Source organism: Marmota flaviventris, chromosome 5 (genome assembly GCF_047511675.1).
Source record: "Marmota flaviventris isolate mMarFla1 chromosome 5, mMarFla1.hap1, whole genome shotgun sequence".
Taxonomy (NCBI): Eukaryota; Metazoa; Chordata; class Mammalia; order Rodentia; family Sciuridae; genus Marmota; species Marmota flaviventris.
The window spans coordinates 147169376-147182133 of NC_092502.1; the positions used below are offsets into that span (position 1 = coordinate 147169376).

The 12758-nt window shown below is 34.8% G+C and overlaps 1 protein-coding gene and 1 pseudogene across 3 annotated transcripts in view; one reads left to right on the forward strand and one right to left on the reverse strand.

Moving 5' to 3' along the window:
- Positions 1–12758, forward strand: part of Wdr70 (WD repeat domain 70) — a 289453-nt gene that overhangs the window by 43421 nt on the left and 233274 nt on the right. For all 3 annotated transcript variants that reach the window (XM_027936264.2, XM_071612680.1, XM_071612679.1), the window contains one exon: positions 2577–2636. In XM_027936264.2, coding sequence (XP_027792065.1) covers positions 2577–2636 — 60 coding nt within the window. The remainder of the gene's footprint in view (positions 1–2576; positions 2637–12758) is intronic.
- Positions 508–610, reverse strand: LOC114093516 (small nucleolar RNA SNORA51; annotated as a pseudogene).

Consider the following 12758-nt stretch of genomic DNA (forward strand, 5'->3'; position numbering starts at 1 on the left):
AGAGCTATATTTTAGAATTTGGGCTTTTCTGTTTTTTGTTTTTTTTTTGTCTAGGCCTTTATCCCAGGAAAGGACAGTTTCAAGATGGAGGACAAAGTTAAATAGTTACCATGTTGATGAAAAGTCAGGTGTGTAGGCTAAGTACTGAAAGTGTCTAGGGGCATTCCTAGTGACTTGTTTGCTCATTCAAGAAATGTTTACTGACAGTCTCTTATGTGCCCAGAACTATGTTAGGCATTAGGAATAAAATGTCAAATGCCAAAGTGGTAGAAGTCAAGGGTGAAGGAAAGCAGAGATACTGACTGAAATCATAGTTTGGAAAAGCTTGATTACAAAAGAAAAGATAGCAACTTGGCAGTAAATGTAGGGGAAATCAGTAGTCTTTTTGTTTTGCTTTGTTTTTCTTCTTTCTGTTTTTGGGTACTGAGGATTGAACCCAGGGGATTTTACCACTGAGCTATATCAATGGGCTTGCTTTTTATTTATTTATTATGTTTTTATGCAACTCCATGTTCCCCCCATTCATTACACAGGCCAGGCATGCCACCCAGGCTGAGATATATATGCAGTAGGCTTTCTCTGCCCCCTCTTTCTATGTGGCTGGGAGGCCTGTTTTATTTTAATATTGGAAATACTTTATTTGGTTGTAAAAAAAAGAAAAAGCGACATAGCAGGGGAAAGGTTTCAGATTCAAAAGAAGGAATTGCTAGACTCCACATGTTTAGTTAAGTACATTGTAAAATAATCAATGAATTTATAATGGGCATAGAATTTTAGTGTATTATCTTGCTCTTGGGCAAGTGGAGACTTGAATAAACAATGAAATCTCTTATTCAGATGATCACAGTGATGTCTTTAGTCTGATTTATGCTCCCCTCTTTATTGTCCCTGAGTTATTCACTCTGGACTCTGTTGTAGTATTATTTGCATTGAAATAGTCATTGTTGTTTGCCTTTTAGAACGTTGGCTTCTTGGGAAGGGGGATGAATAGAGACTGTCTAATGCACTTCAATTAATTGTACTTTAACAAATAAATAATTTAATAAATAAATCACTAATAAATGCTTATTGAATCAGTGAATTTGTGAATAACTCTTGGTTTTTTATTTGTACCATTCCTGAACAAGGTTTTTTGCTTTTTAGCTTTTAAGGGTTAAAAAATATATACCTATCTTGTGAAAACTTTTTTGTCTCTTAGAAATAAAGTATAGAACATATAGAGGTATGCCCAAATACAAATAAAGAGGATTTTTAATATTTTGGATACTGAGATCCAAAATATGGTTATTGTTAAGGAAGTCTGAAATGATTATTTTATATATAGGTAATAGTATGCTTTAAAGTAATTTTTGAAATTAAAGTACAATAAATGGTGGTATCCTAATTTATTAATTTCCTTCAGTTACTCTCTTTGTAAGTTTCTCGAGGCAATGCAAACAGGAAAATAAAGGATTATATTTTAGTAAAGTGTAATCAGATTTTAATGTAAGTTGTGATTTTATTTTAGTATTCATTACCAGGGGAACAGTGTTTTATATAAAACACTTCTTTTAAATTTGTCAGCAATTATAATTGTTAGGTCATTTTAAAATTCTAATTGCAATAATAATGATTAGGCAGTCTATTCTTTCCTTTATGTCTGTTAAATTCACTTTGATTTTTGTAACATAGACTTTTCAAAACCATCCCCCAAAAGTTTTGAGGTTTGTTCACTCTAAAGTACATTTAATGAAAAGGAAAAAAACATGGAAATTCATTTTGTTTTATTCCAGTTTTTTTTTTTTTTTCTTTAGTACTGTGGATTGAACCCAGGGCCTTTTGCACACGTGAGACAGGGTCTCTTCAATTTGCCTAGACTGCCTGGAATTTGTGATCTTACTGCCTTAAGCTTCAGATTACCTGGGATTCCAGCATATTTTTTTCCATATTTTTAAATTGGTGCATTATAATTGTACATAACAGTGGAATTTGTTGTTATATTTTTACATATGCACACAATATAATAATATAATTTGGCTGATATTGTTCCCCCTTCCTTTTCCTTCCCTCCTTCTTCCCTACAGCAGAAGAGCCTTGTGCATGCTTGTAAATGCTCTATCTCTAAGCTACATTCCCAGTCCTTACTCTTTTTCTTGATTTCCAAAAACAAATTCCCAGTTTCTCCCTTATGAATTATATTATCAGCAACTATTCATTTATTTTTGGATCATGTTAAATGTTTAGGTTTTGTTAACAAATAATTTTGTATGACCTAAATAATTTCTTAGGTTTTTTTTTTAGAGTTTTAAAATCAATTTATTATCAGCTGAAACAGATGAAAAAAGATATCCTTATACTTTTTTCTGCTGTTTAAAAATACTTATTTTTATTGGTACATTATAAATTATACATAATAGTAGATTCATTATGCCATATCTGTACATGCATATAACATAAATTGATTAATCTCATTTGCTATTTTTAAGCTATGTGTTAAAAAAGCCAGTAATATAGTTTTTAAAAATTATATATTTCCTATGATATGTAGTTCTCCCCAAATACATTATTATTGATGTCATGGAATTTTGCTGTTTCAGAATCCTGTCCAAAAGATTCCTGACTCACATGAGATAACACTGAAGCATGGCACTAAAACAGTAAGTTTAAAAAAATTGGTTTGTTTCTCATAATAACAAGGTTCTGATGGAAAAATGAACTAATGGGATATCTTTTCCTAAGGCTTATTACACAATCTACTGATGTCATAGAAGCTATAGACATTATAAAAAATTGATTCTTTTATGTTCAGCCAAATAGCCAGTGCCTTTCATTTAAAGTGGGCACACTAATTGTCAGTGTTATTGTTGGCTTTTAAAACCTCTTGTTCTTTGACATAGAAACATAGAAACATTGCAAGTGGAAGAAAGAAAAGAGATTTAAATACAATTTTATTTTTAATGATGTGAGAAAATTTCTTATTATCCTCAGCTTTATTTGTGTATCAGTAGGAGGCATAAGTTTGTTCGCTTTTTCAGATGAATATTAAGTCAGGAATGAACTGTAAGTAGTCATTTTGTTACTCTAAGGTTATATTACTTAGTTTTTAGATATTTTATATCATTGTATTTACTTTTGTTATTTAAAGTTGAATAATACAAAACATTTGAGATACAAACTGAAATTGTGTATGATATTGCAAAATCTTTAAAAAGCGTAGTTGGATGAGTGAAACATGCATATAAAATGAAAGAATAAAATTATCTTATTTTACCTTTTCAAAGAAATTACATTTTTGTAGATATCTGATGTGTAGAGAAGAAAATACATCCTATAATGAGAGAGAAAACCTTAGTCAATAGTGATGGATTCAGAAATAACACAAATGATAAAATTAACAGGAATGTAAAAAAAGTGTCATTATTCTCAAAAAAACTTTTTAAAGTATTGTTTTCATCAAAAATATTTGTCAAATATAACTGGATGGTACATATCTGTAATTCCAGCTGCTTAGGAGGTTGAGGCAGGAGGATTGCAAATTGGAAGCCAGTCTGGGTAACTTAATGAGACTGTCTCAAAAAAAAAAAAAGGGGGTGGTGGTGGTGGTGGATGGGATTGTAGCTCTGTGCTAGAATGCTTGCCTAGCACATAGAGGCCTTTGCTTTGATCACTAGTACTGTAAAAAACAAAAGTCAAATATAAAGATTCATTGTTTCTTAAAGCAAAATGGAAAATACTTTTAAATGTCTTAATTATGGTTTGTTTGTTTGCTTATTTATTTATTTTGTGGTGACCTTAAAATTTATTTTCTAAATAAGGATGTTTAAGAATGGAAGGGGTAGTAAGTAGTAATTATTCCTGGGATGGCAGCCCTAAAGCAGGTTGGTCCCAGGAAAGGTAGGGTGGTGGTCAGCAGAATCTTAATAGTTTCTCATGAGAAAGTCAGTTTACAACATTAATGAACATGTTGACATATTAAGATAGTGAAGCCTTGGATAGTGACTTAAATGTCATATTATTACCACATACATTGTTCCTCAGGAAAGTAAATTTAATTTACTTTAAGAAACAAATCCTAACAAATACTCTTCCTTATGGTATATACATAATTAGTAAATGTAATTTCTTCCATAAACATGTAGAATAAGCTTGTGGTAATTACTTTCCCACTGTAGCAATGATGCTGCCAACTCTGAAATCTCAATAACATGCTGACAACAGTATAAATAGAAGAAGACTAAAAGCAAAGCTGTGTCCCTATTTTGCAGGGACCAGGGCATGTCCTACAAGGCCAACTGAGGACTCCAGCCCAGGCTCTTACAAATTGGAGGTATAAGATCCTCCTTTGCTGCTGGTATCATAAAACCATATCACCAAGCGGGTGCAGAGAACTACCAGGCTGCAGAGAGCTCAGACATGTATTATCCCATTAAATGTCTCTGACATCCTATTAAGTGAGCAGGATAAATGCCATCATCTCCTTTAAACAGAAGAAACATGAAGGAACAGAGGTTAAACTGTGGGTTCAAAGTAGCAGCCAAAAGAGAGGCTAATTTGCTAGTTTGTCTGACTTCCAAGAATGTTTATATGCCAATTGTCATAAAGGAGCAAAGAATAAAGAGCCTTAGTCAAATGATCATTTAAATTAAATCTCTGCATACTATTGGTGCCTTGTCATCATAAACCTGAGCTTCTGTCCAGAAGATCTGCTATAGCAGCCTGATATGTAATATCCAGCTTCTGCTTTACATGTTGCATTTTGCATCTTCTGTGAAATATAACACTAATCTCAAAGCAATAATTGTGGTATATATATTTATTTTAAAGAATGATTTTTTTCAGTTGATGGACCTTTATTTTATTTATTTATATGTGCTGCTGAGATTCGAACCCAGGACCTCACACATGCCAAACAAGTGCTATACCACTGAGCTACAACCCCCGCCTCTTAATTGTGATATATTGATATACATAAATATTGATATATGTAAATGTTGGCTCACACAAACAAAAACTCTTTGGGGTCCTTGATAGATTTTAAAACTGTAAACGGTCTCAATAGATTTTAAAATCTCAAAAAATTTTGGAGCTGGGCATGGTGGCGCATGCCTGTAATCCCAGCAGCCCAGGAAGCTGAGACAGAAGGATCACAAGTTCAAGGCCAGTCTCAGCAATTTAGCAAGACCATGTCTGAAAAGAAAAAATTAAGAAAGGGCTGGGGATATGGCTCAGTGATTAAGCATCCCTGGTTCAAACCCTGATACCCAAAACCAAACAAACAAAAACAACTCCAATGCATCTTACCCATTGAAAGTCAGTTGGAGTGTCTAATCATGCTGTTGGATCATTTGTTTACAATTCTGCTTTTGCTTTGCATGTATTTCCATTTCTTGTAAATGTCAGATATTAGGAGAGTTACTCTTTGATTTGTAGAGTTACTCTTCTATTTGGTCTTGCCTTTTAAAGATGTCAGTTATTATAACATGTTCATAAGGCCAGTCTTGTTTCCTTTAGACTTTGTATTTTAGTGCCCTTATACTCCACTTTGTAGGGTTGTTTAAAAGGAAATTCGGGGGCTGGGGTTGTGGTTCAGCGGTACAGCGCTTGCCTCTCATGTGTGAGACCCTGGGTTCGATCCTCAGCACCACATAAAAATAGATAAACAAAATAAAGATATTGTGCCCATGTATAACTAAAAAATATATTTTTTTAAAAAAGCAAATACGACATGGATATCAAGTACAACCAGAGAAATAAAAAGTTGTGCTCTATTTGAATCAAAATGCATTCTGCTTGGCTAGGGTGGTGGCTCAGTGATAGAGGTCTTGCCTAGCATGTGTGAGGCATTGGGTTTGAGTCTCAGGACCACATATACAAAAATAAAATAAAGATCCATAAACAACTAAAAAACCAAAGAAAATGCATTCTGCTATCATGTATAACTAATTAGAAAATAAAAAATAGAAAAAGCAAATACGAGACTTCATATGATTTTATCTATAAATATATTAGTCTAAATCCTTAAGAGATAAGATGGGGCTGTCCCTCACTCTGAGTGCATACTGTCTGACACAGTAACATCTTTACATGTAATTTTTTTGGCAATTTTTTAATATCATCTAATATCCCACTGAAGTTTTTATTTCTCCAGTTGTCTTGTATGTCTTTTTACAATTTGTTCAAATCAGTGACCAATGTTGTCTGATTTACTCATGTTAGACCATCATTGATTTTGTCATATCTCTATAATAGTTATTCTGTTTCATAGCATACGTTAGAAGTTTACTACTGTATCTGTGTAGTAAGTATATTTGGAAATGGGAAATTTAAGTTCTTCAAATTTGTCCTACTTTAAAAAAATTGCTCTAATTAGTTATATATGATGGTAGAATGCATTTTGACACATCGTATATAAGTGGAGTATAACTTCTCAATCTTCTGGTTGTATATGATGTTGAATGACACTCGTCATGTAATCATATATGTACTTAGGGTAAAAAAGTATGATTAGTTCCACTTCCTTCCTCCCATATGCCCTCCCCTCCCTTCACTCCCCTCTGTCTAATCCAGATTACCTCTGTTCTTTTCTAGTCCCCCTCCCCTACCTTATTGTGAATTAACATCCATATATCAGAAAGGACATTTGGCCTTTGGTCCTTTGGGATTGGCTTATTTCACTTGCTTTGATAATCTCCAGCTCTATTCATTTACTGGAAAATGCCATAATTTCATTCTTCTTTAAGGCTGAAGGCTGAATAATACTCTGTTGTGTATATATACTACATTTTCTTTATCCATTCATCTGTTGAAGGGCACTTAAGCTGGTTCCATAATTTAGCTATTGTGAGTTGAGCTGCTATAAACATTGATGTAGCTGCATTACTGTAGTATAATGATTTTAAGTCCTTTGGGTATAAGCCGGGGAGTGGGATAACTGGGTCAAATGGTGGTTCCATTCCAAGTTTTCTGAGGAATCTCCTTACTGCTTTCTAGAGTGGATGCACCAATTTTCAGTCCCACTAGTAATGTATGAGTGTACCTTTTTCCCTACATTCTCGCCAACATTTATTGATGCTTATATTCTTGGTAATTGCCATTCTGACTGGAGTGAGATGAAATCTTGGGAGTAGGTTTTTTTTTTTTAAAAAGAGAGAGGAGAGAGAGAGAGAGAGAGAGAGAGAGAGAGAGAGAGAGAGAGAGAGAATTTTTAATATTTATTTTTTAGTTATTGGCGGACATAACATCTTTGTATGTGGTGCTGAGGATCGAACCCGGGCCGCACACATGGCAGGCGAGCGCGCTACCGCTTGAGCCACATCCCCAGCCCCTTGGGAGTAGTTTTGATTTGCATTTCTCTAATTGCTAGAGATGTTGAACATTTTTCATATATTTGTTGATTAATTGTATTTCTTCTTAGAAATAGTTCCTTAGCGCCTTTATTGATTGGGTTATTTGTTTTTTTTTTTTTTTTTTGGTGTTGAGTAGATTAATGTAGATTAATGCTCTATCTGAGGTGCATGTGGTAAAGATTTTCTCCCATTCTGTAGGTGCTCTCTTCACATTCTTGATTGTTTCCTTTGCTGAGAAAAAACTTTTTAGTTTGAATCCATCCCATTTATTTTATTTTTTAATTTTTTAAAAAAATATTTATTTTATTTTATTTTGGTGTAGATGGACACAACACGATGCCTTTATTTTTTACATGGTGCTGAGGATCGAACCCAGGTCCCGCCCTTGCTAGGCGAGCGCTCCACCGCTGAGCCACAATCCCAGCCCCATCCCATTTATTGATTCTTGATTTTACTTCTTGTTCTTTAGGGGTCTTGTTAAGGAGCTCAGTTCCTAAGCTGGAGATTTGGACCTACTTTTTTTTTTTCTATTAGGTGCAGGGTTTATGTTTTAATGTCTACGTCCTTGATCCTTTGTCTAGTATGAGATAACTATTTATATGGTTTTGTCTCTGTGTCTTCAATTCTGTACCATTGGTCTACATGTCTGTTTTTGTGCCAATACCATGCCATTTTTGTTACTATGGTTCTGTAGTATAGTTTAATATCTGGTATTGTGATGCTTCCTGCTTCAGTCTTCTTGCTAAGGATTGCTTTGGCTATTCTGGGTCTCTTATTTTTCCAAATGAATTTCATTATTGATTTTTCTAGTTCTATGAAGAATGTCATTGAGATTTTAATAGGAATTTTATTAAATCTGTATAATGCTTTTGGTAATATGGCCATTTTGACAATATTATTTTGCTTATCTAAGAGCATGGGAGATCTTTCCATCTTCTAAGATCGTCTTCTATTTCTTTGTAGTGCTGTTATGTTTTAGATGTAGTGTCCCCCAAAAGTTCATGTGGGAGCCAGTATGCAAAATCTGGAGGAGAAATGATTGGATTATAACACCAATCTAATCAGTGAATTAGTCCCTGATGGGATTAATGGTGATAGCTGGAAGTGAGGGGGTGTGTGGCTGAAGGAAGTGGTTCATTGGGGTGTGACTATGGAGTATATATTTTGTATCTGGAGCATGGAATCTCTCTACTTTCTGATCATCATGTGAGCTGCTTCCCTCAGTCCCACTCTTCTGTCACGATGTTCTGCTTCACTTTGAGCCTAGAAAAATGGAGCTGGCCTTCTATGGACCAAGACCTCTAAAACCATGAGCCCCCAAACTTTTCCCTCTTTTACAGTTGTTCTGGTTGGGTCCTTTTAGTCACAGCAGTGAAAAAGCTGACTAAAACAATTTCTGCAGTTTTCATTGTAGGGGTCTTTCACCTTTTTTGTTAGATTGATTCCCAAGGATTTTTTTTTTTTGAGGCTATTGTGAATGGTTTAGTTTTCCTAATTTTAGTGGATTTATCACTGATGTATAGGGACAGTTTGATTTATGGGTGTTGATTTTATATTCTGATACTTTGCTGAATTCATTTATTGGTTCTAAAAGTTTTCTGGAGGAATTGTTTGAATCTTCTAAATATAGAATCATGTTATTGGCAAATAGTGATAGTATGAGTTCTTCTTTTCCTTTTTGTATCTTTTTAATTTTTTTCTTCCATCTAATTGCTCTGGCTAGAGTTTCAAGGACGATGTTGAATAAAAGTGGTGAAAGAGGGCATCCATACCTTGTTCCAGTTTTTAGAGGCGATGTTGAGGCATGTTTCTATTCTCCTGAATTTTTCTAGTGTTTTGAACATGAAGTGGTGTTGTATTTTCTCAAATGTTTTTTATCTATTGAGATGATCATATATGATTCTTGTCTTTATGTCTGTTGATGTGATGAATTATGTTTTTTTGATTTCCATATGTTGAACCAACCTTGCATCTCTGGGATGAACCCTTCTTGTTTGTGGTACACTATCCTTTTTAATACGTTTTTGTAAGTGTTTGGCAGTATTTCGAGAATTTTTGCATCTATGTTCACCAGGAATATTGGTCTGAGTTTTTTTTTTTTCCTTGATGTCTTTGTCTGGTTTTAGTATCGGGGATGATTCTAGCTTCATAGAAGGAATTTGGAAGGGTTCTCTCCCTTTTCTATTTCATGGAATAATTTGAGGACTGTTGGTGTTAATTCTTATTTGAAGGTCTTGTAGAACTTGGCTGAGAATCTGTTGGTCCTGGGGTTTTCTTGATTGGTAGGCTTTTTTTAAAAAAATATTTATTTAGTCGTCAATGGACCTTTATTTTCTTTATTGATATGTGGTTCTGAGAATTGAACCCAGTACCTCACACATGCTAGGCAAGCACTCTTCCACTGGGCCACAACCCCAGCCTGATTGGTAGGCTTTAATATTATCTTCTATTTTATTGTTTGAAATTGATCTTTTAAAATCATGTATGTCCTCCTGATTCAGTTTGAGTAGGTCATGTGTCTTTAGAAATTTGTTGATGTCTTCAAGATTTTCTATTTTATTGTAGTATAAATTTTCAAAATTGTTTCTGATTATCTTCTGTATTTCAGTAGTGTCTGTCATATTTCCTTTTCATCATAAATTTTAGTGATTTGAATTTTCTCTCTTCGTTAGCATGGCTAAGGGTTTGTCAATTTTATTTATTTTTTCAAAGAGCCAACTTTTTTTGTTGTTGATTTTTTTTTGTTTCAATTTCATTGATTTTGGCTCTGATTTTAATTATTTTCTGTCTTTTGCTTTTAGTGTTGGGTTGTTCTTCTTTCTCTAGTGCTTTGAGATATAATTTTGGTTTATTTCTGTTTTTTTTAAAAAAAAATTTTTAGTTGTAGTTAGACACAGTACCTTTATTTTTATGTGGTGCTGAGAATTGAACCCAGCACCTTGCACATGCTAGGCAAGCACTAATTTGACTTAGTTCCCTCTTTGACTATTCCTTTAGTGTAGTTCCTCCCTTTGCTGGTTTTCACTTTTTCTTTTTCACTTTATCCTCGTGGAATATTTTATTGAGAATGTTCTCTAGTGCTGGCTTTCTAGTTGTGAATTCTTTTAACTTTTGTTTATCACGGAAGGTTTTTATTTCATCTTCAAATGTAAAGCCTAATTTTGATGGATATAAAATTCTGGGTTGGCATCCATTTTCTTTCAGAGCTTGGTATATGTTATTCCAGGATCTTCTAGCTTTCTGGGTTAAGAAATCAGCTGCGATCTGAATTGTTTTCTCCATATACATAATCTGATATATTTCTCTCACAGCCTTTAAAATTCTATCCTTATTCTGTATGCTAGGCATTTTCATTATAATGTACCTTGGTGTGGGTCTGTTGTAATTTTGTACATTTGGGGTCTTATAAGCCTCTTGTGTTTAATTTTCCATTTCATTCTTTAGGTCTGGGAAATTTTCTGATATTATTTCATTGAAAATATTGTGCATTCCTTTGTTGTGTATCTCTGTGCCTTCATCTATCGTAATAAACCTCAAATTTGTTCTTGTCGTGTTATCACATATTTCTTGGAAGTTCTGTTCATGGTTTCTTACCACCTCTGCATGGTCAACTTCATTTTCAATATTATGTATTTTGTCTTCATTGCCTCTGGTTCTGTCTTCCAAATGGTCTAGTCTGTTGGTGATGCTTTCCATTGAATTTTTAATTAGGTTTATTGATTCCTTTATTTATAGGATTTCTGCTTGATTTCTTTTCAGAATCTCTCTTTATTGAAGTGATCTTACACCTTCTGAAATTTATCTCTGATTTTACTACTTACATCATCCTTTACATTGTATATTCTGAACTCCTTCTTTGACATTCCAACCTTCCTACCCACTGTAGTCAGCCCTGTCAGTCCCCGCAAGCTTCAGGATTCATAGAGCTGGGGAAAGTCCAGCTCTCTTTAGCCTCTCTAACCTGTGTTCCCTTGGGAGAAATGCTCACAGTTTCTGACTTTCTGTTGGATTGCTAGGCTCAGACAAGACCACACAGACTTAGCTGCAAACTCATGGATTAGGGCTTTCAGGTTCCCTTGCCTCCATTGTGTTGCAGTCCCAAGATGGCCCCTGGATCATGGATGATTGATAAACTCTGGTGGAGAGGTGTGTCCAATCTGGTGAACCTGCATTCCCCTCTTACCCTCATCTCCACCTATTGTGAGACAGAACGTTTGGCCTTTGGTTTTTTGGAATTGGCTTATTTCACTTAGCATGACAGTCTCCAGTTCCACCCATTTACTGGCAGATGCCATTATTTCATTCTTCTTTATGGCTGAGTAATATTCCATTGTGTATATGTACCACATTTTCTGTATCCATTCATCTGTTGAAGGGTACCTAGGTTGGTTCCATTGCTTCACTATTGTGAATTGAGCTACTGTGAACATCAGTGTGGCCTCGTCACAATTGTGTGCTGATTTTAAGTCCTTTGGGTATAAATAGAGGAATGGGATAACTGGGTCAAATGGTAGTTCCATTCCAAGTTTTTTGAGGAATTTCCATAATGCTTTCCAGAGTGGTCACCAATTTGCAGTTCCACCAGCAATGTATCTTTTTCCCCACTTCCTCACTGTTTTATTTAGCTATTTTGCTGCTGCAACTAAAAGATCTAACCATACAATTTAGGAAGAAATGTGTATTTGAGGGCTCACAGTTTTAGAAGTCTTAGTCCCTAGAAGATTGGTTCCTTTCCTCAGGGCTCAATATAAGGCCAACTTTTATGGCAGAAAAGTGGGGCAGAGAGAATCAGCTCACTTGTTGGTGAGGAAGCAGAGAGAGAAACTCCACTCACCAGATACAAAATATATACCCCATAGCCATATCTGCAACGAACCACTTTCTCCAGCTGCACCACCTACTTCCAGTTACCACTCAGTTAATTGCATCAGGGATTATTTCACTGATTATATTAATGCTAAAGCCCAGTAATTTCTCCTACAAACCTTTTTGTATTGTCTTACACGTGAAGTTTGCAGGGACACCACATCTAAACTATAACATTCTACCACTGGCCCTCAAAAGCTCACAGCCAGCTCACAATGCAAAACACATTTTCTCTATTTCCAAGAGTCCCCGTAGTATTAGTAGTTCCAAGATTGCTCAAAGCTCAAATCCAAAGTCTTCCCTCAGGCTCAAGGCAATGTCAAATTGTAAGCTCCTGCAAAACTAAAAGCAATATACATGTATTCAATATATAATGGTTTAGAGTAAACATTTTCATTCACAAAATTAGGGGCATAGAAAGAATGGATTGATCAAAGCAAGACCAAAATTCAGTTGGATAAACAAGTCTTGAAACTCCATGTTTGGCATCTGGGGCACATGGCATTGTGATATTCTTTCCAGTGGGCTTATGTAGTTCCATCCCTGTGGCATTGTTGGTGGCAGCCC